Source organism: Penicillium bovifimosum, assembly GCF_028826915.1.
Source record: "Penicillium bovifimosum strain IBT 22155 chromosome Unknown utg000001l_segment0_segment0, whole genome shotgun sequence".
NCBI classification, from domain to species: domain Eukaryota; kingdom Fungi; phylum Ascomycota; class Eurotiomycetes; order Eurotiales; family Aspergillaceae; genus Penicillium; species Penicillium bovifimosum.
In genome coordinates this window covers 2,878,836-2,891,422 of record NW_026622710.1, presented here as the reverse complement: position 1 = coordinate 2,891,422, position 12,587 = coordinate 2,878,836, and the positions used below count along the sequence as shown (strand labels likewise).

Here is a 12,587-nt window from a genome sequence, read left to right as displayed (position 1 = left end):
CACCTAATCGTTGAGTACATAAAGTCCTACTCCCCTAAATCCCACCGTCATGCTAAACGTACCTTTGCACCGCCAGTCTTGATTTCCATCATATCTTCATCCATGATGTCGACTACTCATATAGTCAAATATTACTTCTACAAGGGACATATGCCAGCCGAACCGAATGTATTGAAGAAAACGGTAGCTCTGGCATATCAAACTGCCCGGGGCATGCAACTATATCCTCGGGCAATCTTGATCAGGTGAGAACCGGCTCGCAAACGTCCTAGTATTCTATACAGCACTGTGGGATAGCTAATCTCAATTCATGTACAGATCCAAGCATCACAACACTACCACGATCAAAGGAAAGACCGTACTGGATCCGAAAGGTTGGCATTTGACATTCTGTTACAAGGATGCCCGACAACTGAGGAGAAAAACACATACCGCTTGCCATGGATACGCGAAAGATGCGTTCTCCTGGGATCTTGTTGAATCCACACACGCCGGTAGAAAACCAGATTCGGTGAAGGCCAGAAACTCGAAGTATTCCAGTGTCTGGCCAGGACCTGAGGAACTGGATGAAGCCCCATATGTCAGGTATAGCCAATATCTGTAATACTCGTGTTAGCGAGTGGAAATGATGATGTCTAGGAGTCAGGATAAACAGGGGATCTGTATGGAGAAACTGTGTGAGCTGTCTTCCTACCACATGGAATGGAATAGAAGCAGAAGGAGAAGAATTGGAGAGGAGCTAGACAGAGAAAATGATCTAGTTAGTTAATTACTGCCGCCCAACAAGCAGGCGCTACATTTTCAAAGTCAAATACTCGCTCGACTTCCATACGAACTTATCCTATGGTCTGCTGTTTTCGAAAGCGAGAGCGTTGTTGAATCTTGAAATGAACTGGATCGAACTACTAGACGGGATTCTAAAGTATTCTGTCTACCTAGATCAAAATCTGGCGTAGTTAGCGCAGCCAAACCTGACAATGGCTAGATTTTAGATACTAATATCGAAATTTCAAGAGGGAATATCATATAGTCAGACTTTCAAGAGTTCCGGTCAAAAGTTAGCGATACAATAGTCCTTGAAATTTCCTTCTCATAAACATTGGAAACGTCTTTCTTAAGGGAAAAATAGAGACATTATTCCCACCACTCGTTATTTTCCTTGATAGTAAACATAGCAGATAATAGCCATTTATGTATGCAAATAACAACAAACTAGAGGCAGAGGCTAAAGCCAAGGGGGCATGCAGTTTCGCGCAGGCCAATGATAACGCGAGAGAAAGAGAACGATGAATAGCAAAGCAGGAAATGGACGGGTTTCGAGCGTTTTCAGCCAACTGGTAAGCCTCACACCAACTAGCAAACTATCCGCCAACTGGCAAACTATCCGCCAACTGGCAAGGCTATGTATCCCTACGAATTTCCCCAAGGATCCCACTGCCACACGGGCCACATCTGATCTGGTGTTGGCCTTTCCCCACACAATATCCGCTGTGAATTTTACTATGTATAGGTCTGTTCAACGACGCAGCCATGTCAAAGTAGGCATAGCTCTCTGTCCTTTCCTTCTCTTCCTCGTGCGAGATGGACGGTCATATACGCGCGATGTTCTCTCCAATCCTCCATATACCTGTAGGCTGTAACCTATCGCATCTCTATCAATTTAACACAGTAGATATCAACATTCTGTGACTCTACATTGGCCTTGATCCTCGCAATTCGAGACCCGCACTCACAGTCACGACTCACGAGGGACCAGGAAGAGTGTACCCCACATTATCCATCCTCCATTTCCCCGTAAACCTCCTGAAATGCTTAATCCCTGAGCTTTCCCTATGATGGCTAGGATCGGCAATTCGGCATCTGAAGTTTAGGAGTCCCCGATTCGGAGAAATATCTCGGTTCAACGGACAACGGATAGAACTCCGATTTCGTACTTTCCACTGACTGGGGTCGTGAGGTCATGGCCAACACAGTGGCGACCATCCCAAAAATAAAATGCGGGGAAGTTTTGTTTATAAGTCCCCTGAGCTCTTCAGAATTCAATTGACGATTCTCTGGTAGATTGTCGTGAAATTCGAATTGCCTCCACTGATAACCTCAATCATGGCCCCATCTAATGATCCCGCCTCTCTGCTTATGTCCGCAGCAGTTCCAGCATTCAAGTGCCCTACCGGGACCAAGATGCACATCTTGAACTTTGGTACCCTACAAGCGGATGAATCATGGTGGGTAGAATTGCGCAACGAAGAGAATTCCACTGATCACTAGATTCACTAGGATCCTCCGAGGAGCTAACTCAAGCACCTTGAAGAATCCGAATCCGGTGAACAAACGTCGGGATCTAATTCTCCTTTCAGCCCTCATTGAGTACCCAGGTGTTGGCCTCATTCTATATGACACAGGCTGTGCGGAAGATCTAGAAGTGGTTCGTCACCAACCTCCAATTTATCCCCTTTACATCACTAAGCAAGAATCAGAAATGGCCCGCCCCAGCCACAGATATCTTTCCCCGAGTCGAATACTCCGACAACCATCGGCTACCAAATGCGATCAAAGCCACCGGGAACGATATCAAAGACGTGAAAGCTGTCATTGTTAGCCACCTTCACCTCGATCATGCAGGAGGACTCGAACATTTCGTCAACACAGATGTACCAATCTATGTCCACGAAGAAGAGTTCAAACATGCTTGCTGGGCCGTTGCAACGGGGGCAGACCTGGGTACCTACTTAGGGCACTATATGCTGCTGGAAGAGTTGAAGTGGAACACCTTCACCGAGTCACAATTCGACCTTTTCCAGGGCATAATCCTTCACCACTCGCCCGGCCATTCACCTGGACTGTGCATCATGCAAGTTAACCTGGCCAATGATGGAACATTTTTCTGGACCTCGGACCAATTCCACGTTGCCGAGAACTATGAGCTAGGACAACCTCAAGGGGGACTGGCCCGGGATCATACTGCGTGGTATCGCAGTTTGAACATGATTCGCAGACTGCAAAGACTATATAATGCACGGATAGTATATGGCCACGACATGAATCTTGCTCGCAAGCTCATCAATGAAAAACCATACTACGAGTGATGGTGCACCCAAGGCCATACTGTCATACATGTCACATTTAAGCGCAAGTCCAATCAAATGCTCAGAATCACAACTTATTCAACTATTGGTACTTTATGCCTTATGTGTAGAAAAGGGAACATGGTGGTTTTTGTTTACTTTCCAACTGATTCCCCACAGCACATGGACAACATGGACCTTAAGGTGATGGTAAGATTGTATTCATGGACCGGAATAGGAAAGTGGATCTAATCTCAATGTAAGCAGTAAGCGGTCCAATCACAAGCCCCGAAATAAATCTGCCAAGACAACCTTAAAGATTGTCATCCATGGGGTGGAATGGCAGTGGCGGCACAGACCTGCAGGCTGCAGTCCCAAGGTTTCGCCCAACATCTTAACCGAACATCTCAAAGCGAATCTGAAGATATTCATGGCTCCAATGGCATAGGAGACTGACATTACAGCCAAAGTCAGCCTAATTTGTGCCCAATTCTGAGACAGCACAACAGCCACGCTGAAGTGCCCACCCTAATCGCGGTCCCAATACCTCGGTTCGACTTGTACTAAGTTCTACTAAGAGTCAGCCATCGGAAATGCTGATTGCCGAGCACATATTCATAAGCGTGCCAAAGTCTCTTGATTACATTCGCCGCTGGGGGCCAAATTCCTTCACAACATGCCGCATATCCCCCATGTTTCGCAGATCTCTCGGGTATCTCGGGTACCTATTTCCCCATTTCCCGCAATGAAGCATCTGGACGCCGGTAGCGTCTGAAGGAAATGAAGGAAATGAATTAATGAAACACATCGAATCATGCTTAACTGCTAACTTTGGTGCTGACAGCTGAGGACCCCATAGAGAGTTTAGAGAACCCTAAGAGAGAGCTGAGTGGGATATCTCCGGGGCTAATGCAGGCCCGCCCGGCACGATGTGACCCTTAGCAACTCATCACCAAATTAGGAAATAGGTCTAGAGGTCTTCCGATCGCAATCCTCCGGAGTATGGACACGACTGCTATCACAGTATTTAATGAGCCAAGTTCCCCAATGTAAATGTACATCCCACACCTCCACAGTCACAGACCAACGACAATCCAAACAGTGCAACCATGCACTTCAAGTTGGTAGCTAGTCTGGCTGCCCTGGCCGCCAGCCATGTCTCCGGTCTCACCCAAATCAGCGACGATGAGATGAACTCGCTTCTCGATGCCGGCGGCGTGGATCTCGCAGACCGCTACGCACCCATGTGGTTCTTCGGCCAAGCTCAGAACCAACCCCCTTGCTACCCAACCTGGGCCTTTGGGGGCTCACCGGATACCGCCGATGTATACGATGATGCGCACAAGACGCCCGCAGCAGCGCAGTGCGAGTATCCCGATGTCGGGTGCAATTGTCGCAATCCGGGCGTGGGTATTGGGAATCCAGGCCCTGCGTTCCCGGTGTATTATACATACCAGAAGTGCAATGACAACGAGGTGCGCGTCGTGTATAATCTTTTCTATGAGAAGGATGGTGCCACCTTTGGCTCTATCCAGACTGGACATGACTAGTGAGTGAGCCGTTGTCAAGGATGTTGCGTATGTGCCTCTAACATGTTTTTACCAGTGACTGGGAGCGTGTGGTGATTATCCATTCTCGTGATGGCAATAACATGTGGGCGCCATCGAAGGCACTGCTCTCTGCCCACAGTGGTTATAATAACCTGAACTGGGGTGATATTCAGAACACTCTGACTACCGACGAGGTCAATGCCGGCGACGCCAGAGATCCCAATGGTGTGCAGAACAATGACCACCCTAAGGTGTATGTGGCGTGGTCAAAACACGCTAATTTCGACACTCGTAATACTGGCTGGAATGACCCGGCGAGTCAGTCGCTGGACCAGGCCTTCCGCAGCCAGGATTGGTGGCACTATGTTGCACCTGAGCACTATGTAAGTTTCCTACCTCGCGTCTGCGAAGTCTGGAACAGAACTGATACTTTATAGATTCGAAGCGATGATAGTACGGATGCCGGGAAGGCCCTTGGGTCTGCGGACTGGGGTAACGCAACTAGTGACCCTATCACGGTGCAGGCTGGCGTTTGTGATGCTTCGTAATGGAGGCAATATTGGCAGCGTATATATTGGTTCGATTGAATAGCCACGGACCGCTGCACCTATTCATGTAATCATCTTTTATACTCCATAATGCACATAGCTATGCTCAACAAGATTCAAATTCATTTCCCACCTTCAATCCGTTTTCCTTGATCATCCAGTCTGTCACTGGAATTATCCATCCCGCTCCACTTGGGAAGACCATCGGGGATATCTATCATGCGTGACTCGTAGAACATGTGACATCTAAGGAGCTGATTAGTCTTCCATAATGAACTTGCACATAAGGAACTTAACACATACGTCGGTTTAAAGATCTCTCTCTTCTGTCTCTGCTCCTCCTCAGATCCCTCTAGCTCAATCAACTGAGGGAAAATCAAACACATATTGCGGCCTTCATCCATGATAGGCGTTCGACAAGTGGCACAGGACACCTTGGTAGGCAAGTTATAGTCCTGAGACTTGTGAGTCGAGGAGTAGAACGCCAGCCCACTTGCACCGCTCGTGAACGACATGTCGTGCTTGTCGAAGATAGCTGCCCACTGGAAAGGAGCACCGTGTGCTTTCTGGCACCCACGACAGTGACAGTATTTGGCATTGAGTGGTTTTTCCCGGTTCAAGGAATATGTGACCTCCCCGCATAGACACTTTCCACGCCATTTGACGGGGCCAAATGCACTTTCAGGTCGCATGTCGTACGGTGCGTGGTGCTTCCATGGCTCTTTGACAAGAGTATTCTCGGGGACTCTGTTGGTCACGGCCGGACAGGGAAGAGTTTCGTCTGGCCTGGTGGATCCTACCTCAGCCATGATGTAGGTTGGATTGATATGCGAAGTTGTACGAAGTTGTATGAAGCGGTTGTAGTGTTGGAGTGGTTGGTGGAAGGTTGAGTGGTTGGTAGTTCAGTGGTATGTAAAGGAGAAGAAAGGCAAGACGATACAGTATGAAGGTGAACTTAAGGTTTGAGTCGCACGTTCAATATATAGATGCCCGTGACAGCTGAAGACCCAATGATGTCAGACAATGACCGCAGGTCCAAACTGGGAAGTTGAGACCAGTGACGATCTTCCTGCCACATACGCCAATGAGAGCAGGAAGATTCGGTCGATTATGAAGTCCGATTTGGAAGCAAAGGCTCCATCTGTAGTCCACTCGTTGGCAAATGACGATTCTTCCCCAGTCCAGTGGAAATGGGATGGCCCACGTCGAGTTCGTGATGTCATGGCCAATTCCCCTGCATCGATCTTGGATTGGTACAGTTTCCACCTATGAGAAGACAGAATTCTCTTCGTTGTTTTCCTCCTAAATGATGAAGTCTTTATATACTTCGATCTTGAAGCTCAATGAATGAAAGAGCCACAAAGAGCCTCCTGAAACAGCAAGATGATTGGATGTTTCATCCCTGTTTGGGGCTGCGGGCCTAAGGGCTGAGGGCTGAGGGGTCGCGCTTTGTCCCTTTCTCCCCTTCGATGCTTCGCATTCCACAACATCCCACAAGTAGAGATGGGCCTCTTTAATCGATTGCGTCGAAGTTCAAGGCGAAGTGGAACGCCGACTGGAACTCCGACCGAGTCTACCCCCCACTTCAACGTGCTCAACGTGGGTCGAGATCTCACCAGACAGCTGCCACGCCCGGTCTTGGCTCGCATTTTCACCTTTGTCTGTCCTCACACCGTCGATAACACATATGGTACCTCGGAAGAATCAGCAAGCGATGGCTGTATGCTCTGCGATATGCGCGATCTGGCGCACTGCGCACTGGTGAACAAGCGGTGGTTTTTGGAGGCGCGGGCGCTTCTGTATGGAATTTTGGATCTCTCCTTTTCTCTTTTTCTCATCTAATTCCAGAGTGCTACTAGATATACAAATGTCCGAATTGACCCTGTCCATTATTGCGAACTCGAAATCGAATTAGCTGCCAAGCGAAAACGTCGCTCGTTCTTCGACCGGAATGGCGACCCAATCGATGCCCCTCAAGTCCGTCTGGAACTGTTCATGCGAACTGTACGCGAGTCGCAAGGGCTAGGGAATATGGTATTGTCCCTCCGGATGCCATACATGACCCGCGAAGCCAACAAAGCCAACATTGCCCGCACGATCTCCGTGCTACCTAATGTCCGCTTCGTTGACCTACCGGTGGGTCTGTATAGCGACGAGCCGTCCTGTCTACCTTTGAAACAAGAATTGATGGCCCGGTGCCCCGAGTTGCGTCGGATGGCCTACCGCCGAGGGGCGGAGGGCAGTTTCGCCCGTCTGCCAGGATCCCAGCTTTGGATGAATCTCGAGGTGCTCGAGCTATCCGGGGTCCAGATGGAGGCTGGTACTCTGCGCGGCGGACTGGCTGCCTTCCCACATCTGCGTGAGCTGACGCTCGAAGATCTCGACTGGCTTGACGACACGGCGTTTGCAGTGAACGTGCCACTCCCACCGTTTCCTGCCGTCCAGACTTTTACCCTTCGCGATACCCCCTATGTCACGGCAAGCGGGCTTGCCACATTCCTTTCTGTACCAGCGAATCGAGCGAATTTACAATCTTTGACGTTATCGTCCACCGGCGTCGCTCCGGCACAACTTCATTATATTCTCTCTGCAGCACCCCGGCTCGAGAGCCTTTCTGTCATTCAGGAGGTCTCCCGCTCGTTCCCGATGGAGCAGATTCCTCCTATGGCATCCAAATCGCTGCGTCTCTTACACTATGAACTCACATCTCAGACCGATAATCATGGCATGCCACCCGTGGTATCCTCATACTATACCTATCTCATCTCATCATTGGTATCCCGAGCCTTACCAGCGCTACGGGACTTATATGTGCGGGATGCCCAATTCCCCGATACCTTGATGCTCATGCCTCCACCAAGGCTCTTCGGTGGCGGCGAGAATGGACCCCAGATGAGGGGCGGTCTGTCGCAGCCCCTGAATGTCTATAGCAAAGGCATGGACGAGTTTGAGTGGAATTTCACACCGTACGACCCCAACCCCGGGCGTCGTGACTCGCAGACGCGGCCGGTGAGTTTCCACGAGGCGCAGCTCAACCGGTCTTGGGGCGGTGATGCGCGCAAGAGTGTCCTCGTTGGCAATGGGTTTGGCGGCTTCCTCGCAGTTCCGACTGATGAAGAGCGGCCTCAGAGTAGTCAGGGACACAAGCGGTTGAGCAAACAGGATCTATGGCGGTGATCCATTTGGTCAAGTCGAACTGCTTCTCCAGATAATATAAGCGGGATGAAATGTGCTGTAATGATTGAGTAGTCTCTCTGGAAGAAATGTTCGATTCATTAATGGCATACCGGAACTATAGGTGTGCATCGCTACGATTCGCTCTGCCCAGGCCAACCCTTTGGCAGCTGTAAACCACGCCAAACCCAATGCTTTTGAATCTCCTCGTCAGTCATATTACAATGACCGTAGGTACGGCAATAGCACTCTCGTTGATCAATGCAATACTGAGCGGGTTTTCCAAAGATCACTATTATGCAGTTAGCCAGAGATACAACTTAGAAGCAAGAAAGCTTGGAAGCAAAGAAAGACCTACTATGCCACGAATACTCCAAAATCCGCCCACTAATACCCGTATCCAGCTCCGTCTCCATCAACCACCTCCGCAACCGAATATAATGCTCAAGAGGACGCTCCCGAATCATCACCTTCGACAAGGCAAACTGACTACAACATGGCGTCCCCACAACCTCCGGCACCTCCACCCTTGGAAACAGCTCCATAAACCGATCCGGATACTCCACCGCCGTCGGATGAACATGATCATCCGGTCTTTCGCGAAGATATCTTGCCGGCTCGAGTTCCGCGGGACAACCGACGCCCCACGCACAGCGCAGATTCACATAGCCGGCCTCGAGTACGAAGTCGAGGTTCAGATGGGAGATGGAGATGACGGAGTCGTAGAGCGGGTTATCGACGTGCCATTGGTAACGGTCGCCATGTAGAAAGATTGCGATATCGGGGAGGGAGGAGTATCTGTCAATGATGTATCTATTCACAGTCAATGTTAATCACTGATCAGTCTGGGGAGCTATTCTTGAATAAGTCTTGGTCGACATACGTCAGATATACCATAGCCTCATTACCCTTATTCATCGGCACAGTGAGCTCGGTTTCATTTGGCTTCGCATCAGCGCGATAGATATTCACCTGCCAGTCTGGCAGATTCTCTTGCACCCAGGACATGTTGCTCGCCTTCATAGCTGCGAAGACCAATTCGGTCTTTGGTGGTACAGGGTTCGAGGATGGAACGTCGCTATCGACTGTGATTTTACTTGCAATCATTGTTCCATTGTCGCCTAGCTCCGGAAATCGGACTAGAATGATCTGACATGATAGAAAGAGTAATGTTGCTGCTAGACAGAGGTAGAGGAAACGCCGTGACCATGTAGATCTGGCATTGTGTAAGGAATGGGGAGAGTGTAGCCACCTCATTGATTTGCTTGAATTGAGATGCAATGAGCAACGAGCAATGAGCAATGAGCAATGAGCAATGAGCAATGAGCAATGAGCAATGAGCAATTAATTGGAGTGGCATTGAATGTATAGGTAGGGTTTGTTGTGAGGGAAAGAAGAAGCTGGTCTGACGTAGTTGACTCGGTACTTTCCTTGGTTACATGAAAGTCAATTAGGTTGTTGTATACAAATAGCATGAAGCTCCTAAGAGGCTAAGCTTCATTTGATAGGCTATAGCAGTATTAAGGACTGAGTCTCGAGGGGTTCGAGCATTAGGGCTGACTCACTGCCCCAAGGACATTCGAGGCTCCTACAATATGTCACAACTGCAACCTCCAGGGCTATATACTTCCATGCGGAATACATGGACACAGCGGGGGCATTGCTAGTTCTACACTTGAGGTGCTTAATAAGGTAATACAGAGAAAGAATGATAGAATCATGATAATAACATATTCATACAACAAATGCAAATCACAAATCTATATCCATTAAAGGTACAACAAAGGAAAGTAAAAAGAACGGATACTGCTAAATAACAGTGTTAGAACTCACCTCAGTTCAATCTACTCCCACAGCTACTCCTCCAAATCAGCCGTCCGCACCTTCAACGAACGATTCCTCAAATTATAACGAGAGGACGAGGCCGGAGCTGAAGTGCGGTACGATGAAACAGAAGCATGCCTAGTAGAAGTAACAGTGGACCGCCGAATTCTCGAGTCACGGCGAGCCTTAGCAGAACTGACCGTTGACGGAGTGAACGTCCGGGGGTGCATGTTATACTGCGGTATAACGGATGCTCGAGGCTGGGTCAAATGGGTCTCCGGAAGGAACTGAACCTCCTGCGGAAAGCCAGATGCGCCCGTTGCTGGGAGGAAGCTAAGATCCATCGGCTCGTACTGACTCTGTGGTTGCAGTCCTGTGAAATCGGTGTCAGGTTGAACCGCCGTATCTATGGAGTTTTGGTTCGACAGGTCTAGGTTCATATCCATCGGCAGGTCTAAGCAGAATGAGTCAGTAAACAGCGTGTCTAAAGCATCATCAGTCAGAAGCTGGGTGGGCTCATCAGTCGAGGCCGCTGGCATGGGATAGTCAAATAAAGTCCCATCGGACACACCTAGAGTGTCAGTAGTCTGAAACGCATCACTCTTGAGAAATTGTGTGAAGTCCACATCAGTCGGGTTCATCCAGTCAAATGAAGTCCCATCTGGCAGGTCAGCAGAACCATCGTCCAAAAGCTGGGTGAAGTCCATATTACCTAGGTCAAGCTCAGTAGAGCTCGCTGGCTGCGGCCAGTCAAACAAAACAGCGGGCTGTGCAGAACCATCGAGGAGCTGCGAAAAGTCAATATCCGGCAAATCCGCTCCAGTCCAGTCCGCAGACTGTCTCCAGTCGGGCTCATTCGTATCGACTGGAGCTGTATCGACTGGAGCTGTATCGACTGGGGCTGCGTCATCGACCTCTGGCAGTGTCTCGACGGTCTCACGTGGAGTACCAAATAGAGAACGATCATCGTCGTTCAAGTCCTGGGATTGCTCTGTAGTCAAATCAGGCTCTGTGGTCAAATTAATCGCCTCTGTAATCGTCAGTGGTTCCCCCTGTTCCAACGGTGCACTGGGGCTAGATCCAGATGAAGCACAAGGAGGAGCGGCAGAGCCAGTAAGTTCCTGTTCACTGAACGGCCTGAATGGCAGTGGCTGCAAGTAAGTAACATACTGATAGTTCGACCGTTGCGGGTCTACCAGCCGCGGCGGGAGTGAAGCGTGCAAGTACGGATGAAGAGACCTGATGGGCTCCGACTGGCCAGGGAACAGAATGGTCGGAACGGTGATATCAATCATGTCCAACCACAGACCCTTAGACATATGCGCATCAAACTTCGGGCATCGTCGACGGAGATCGGCGAATTCCTCCTCGCCACGCTCCTTGGGCGCCCGAGAGCGGCTCCTTACCCGCGCAGGGTTAAGTCGGTAATATCCACAATACCTAAGGATAGCAGGTAGCACCAGCTCTGGTCGATAGTCAGTGATACTCTTCAGGCCTGTAATACTGAAGTCAGTCCGATCGGGGATAGGTCTCCGACTATACACTGCGTGAACTGCAAATCGCAACACATAAATAGGAGCCGAGTCCATGAGATCACGGAATCTGCGGAAAGCTAGGGCCTGGAGGTCAGTAATCCTAAGTAGGAGGGCAGTCTGGAACATGGCCAAGTGGACACGCAACAGCTGGCAGATCTGCGGACAAGTCACACAGCCATAATTGCATGGAGGGGCGGAGTAATAAGACATGTCGTCTTCGTCGACCGAATAGTCACCGGTATAGAAGAAATGAAGGAGGCTGGGGATTTGTTCGTAACGTACCAAGTCGGGAAGAATCATCGTCTGCCTGTTTCGCGTCACATCGATTCGGTGGTCAAACCAAGGCGTTGATTGACGGATGACGTCCAGGTGTACGCCCCAACTCTTTCGGCGGCTGTCAGGATGTAGTAGTATAAAATCGGGGGCATGGGTCGTGAGATACCTAAGCGTGTGTTAGCATGTCTATCTTTATAATTAGGAGTCTATGACTTACTCTTTCCGGGTTCGTTCAAGTTGTGCCTTTCGGTTGCCCAGTTCACCCCAGCCCAGCCAGACCCTGGGAAGGCCGGCGTGAGCAGGACAGTGACGGGGGGCCATATTTGCTGTAAGATTGGACAAACTGTGTTGATCTGGGAATCAGTGTTGGACCTAAGAGTGGATAGTGTCTGATTGTCTGATAGTCGAAGATCTGAAGATGTGAAGTGTGACGAAGAATGGAATTATCCCGGGACATCGAGTCGTTTAAATACTCGACATAGAGAAGTCGAACAAAGCAAGTCCCTTAGGTATCAACAAAGATATTGATCCCTTTGAATCTAAACAATGTAAACAAAGACAAAGAGACTATAATTATCGAGCCGAGTATCAAATTGCTGCGCTTTGTTCGACCTC

General features: G+C 49.4%; 8 protein-coding genes across 8 annotated transcripts; 5 read left to right on the top strand and 3 right to left on the bottom strand.

The window, feature by feature from the left end:
• Positions 1–105: 105 nt before the first annotated feature.
• On the top strand, positions 106–604 carry N7515_001099 (uncharacterized protein; the record flags this gene model as incomplete). The annotated part of the gene is made up of 2 exons (XM_056661843.1): positions 106–245; positions 319–604. The coding sequence occupies 2 exons, from the start codon at positions 106–108 to the stop codon at positions 602–604; spliced, it is 426 nt and encodes a 141-aa protein (XP_056527009.1).
• A 1,499-nt stretch (positions 605–2,103) lies between these two features.
• N7515_001098 (N-acyl homoserine lactonase family protein) lies at positions 2,104–3,086 on the top strand (the record flags this gene model as incomplete). Its single annotated transcript, XM_056661842.1, has 3 exons — positions 2,104–2,225; positions 2,278–2,425; positions 2,478–3,086. 3 exons carry the CDS (start codon positions 2,104–2,106, stop codon positions 3,084–3,086), a joined length of 879 nt encoding a protein of 292 aa, XP_056527008.1.
• A 1,088-nt stretch (positions 3,087–4,174) lies between these two features.
• N7515_001097 (uncharacterized protein) lies at positions 4,175–5,163 on the top strand (the record flags this gene model as incomplete). The annotated part of the gene is made up of 3 exons (XM_056661841.1): positions 4,175–4,614; positions 4,671–4,998; positions 5,053–5,163. The coding sequence occupies 3 exons, from the start codon at positions 4,175–4,177 to the stop codon at positions 5,161–5,163; spliced, it is 879 nt and encodes a 292-aa protein (XP_056527007.1).
• Positions 5,164–5,285: 122 nt separating this feature from the next.
• N7515_001096 (GFA family protein) lies at positions 5,286–5,972 on the bottom strand (the record flags this gene model as incomplete). Its single annotated transcript, XM_056661840.1, has 2 exons — positions 5,286–5,409; positions 5,467–5,972. 2 exons carry the CDS (start codon positions 5,970–5,972, stop codon positions 5,286–5,288), a joined length of 630 nt encoding a protein of 209 aa, XP_056527006.1.
• Positions 5,973–6,186: 214 nt separating this feature from the next.
• Positions 6,187–6,435, top strand: N7515_001095 (uncharacterized protein; the record flags this gene model as incomplete). The annotated part of the gene is made up of 1 exon (XM_056661839.1): positions 6,187–6,435. The coding sequence occupies one exon, from the start codon at positions 6,187–6,189 to the stop codon at positions 6,433–6,435; it is 249 nt and encodes an 82-aa protein (XP_056527005.1).
• Positions 6,436–6,666: 231 nt separating this feature from the next.
• N7515_001094 (F-box domain protein) lies at positions 6,667–8,340 on the top strand (the record flags this gene model as incomplete). The annotated part of the gene is made up of 2 exons (XM_056661838.1): positions 6,667–6,962; positions 7,023–8,340. 2 exons carry the CDS (start codon positions 6,667–6,669, stop codon positions 8,338–8,340), a joined length of 1,614 nt encoding a protein of 537 aa, XP_056527004.1.
• Positions 8,341–8,471: 131 nt separating this feature from the next.
• N7515_001093 (DUF3431 domain-containing protein) lies at positions 8,472–9,444 on the bottom strand (the record flags this gene model as incomplete). Its single annotated transcript, XM_056661837.1, has 3 exons — positions 8,472–8,629; positions 8,696–9,150; positions 9,221–9,444. The coding sequence occupies 3 exons, from the start codon at positions 9,442–9,444 to the stop codon at positions 8,472–8,474; spliced, it is 837 nt and encodes a 278-aa protein (XP_056527003.1).
• Positions 9,445–10,193: 749 nt separating this feature from the next.
• Positions 10,194–12,293, bottom strand: N7515_001092 (uncharacterized protein; the record flags this gene model as incomplete). Its single annotated transcript, XM_056661836.1, has 2 exons — positions 10,194–12,138; positions 12,190–12,293. The coding sequence occupies 2 exons, from the start codon at positions 12,291–12,293 to the stop codon at positions 10,194–10,196; spliced, it is 2,049 nt and encodes a 682-aa protein (XP_056527002.1).
• Positions 12,294–12,587: the final 294 nt, after the last annotated feature.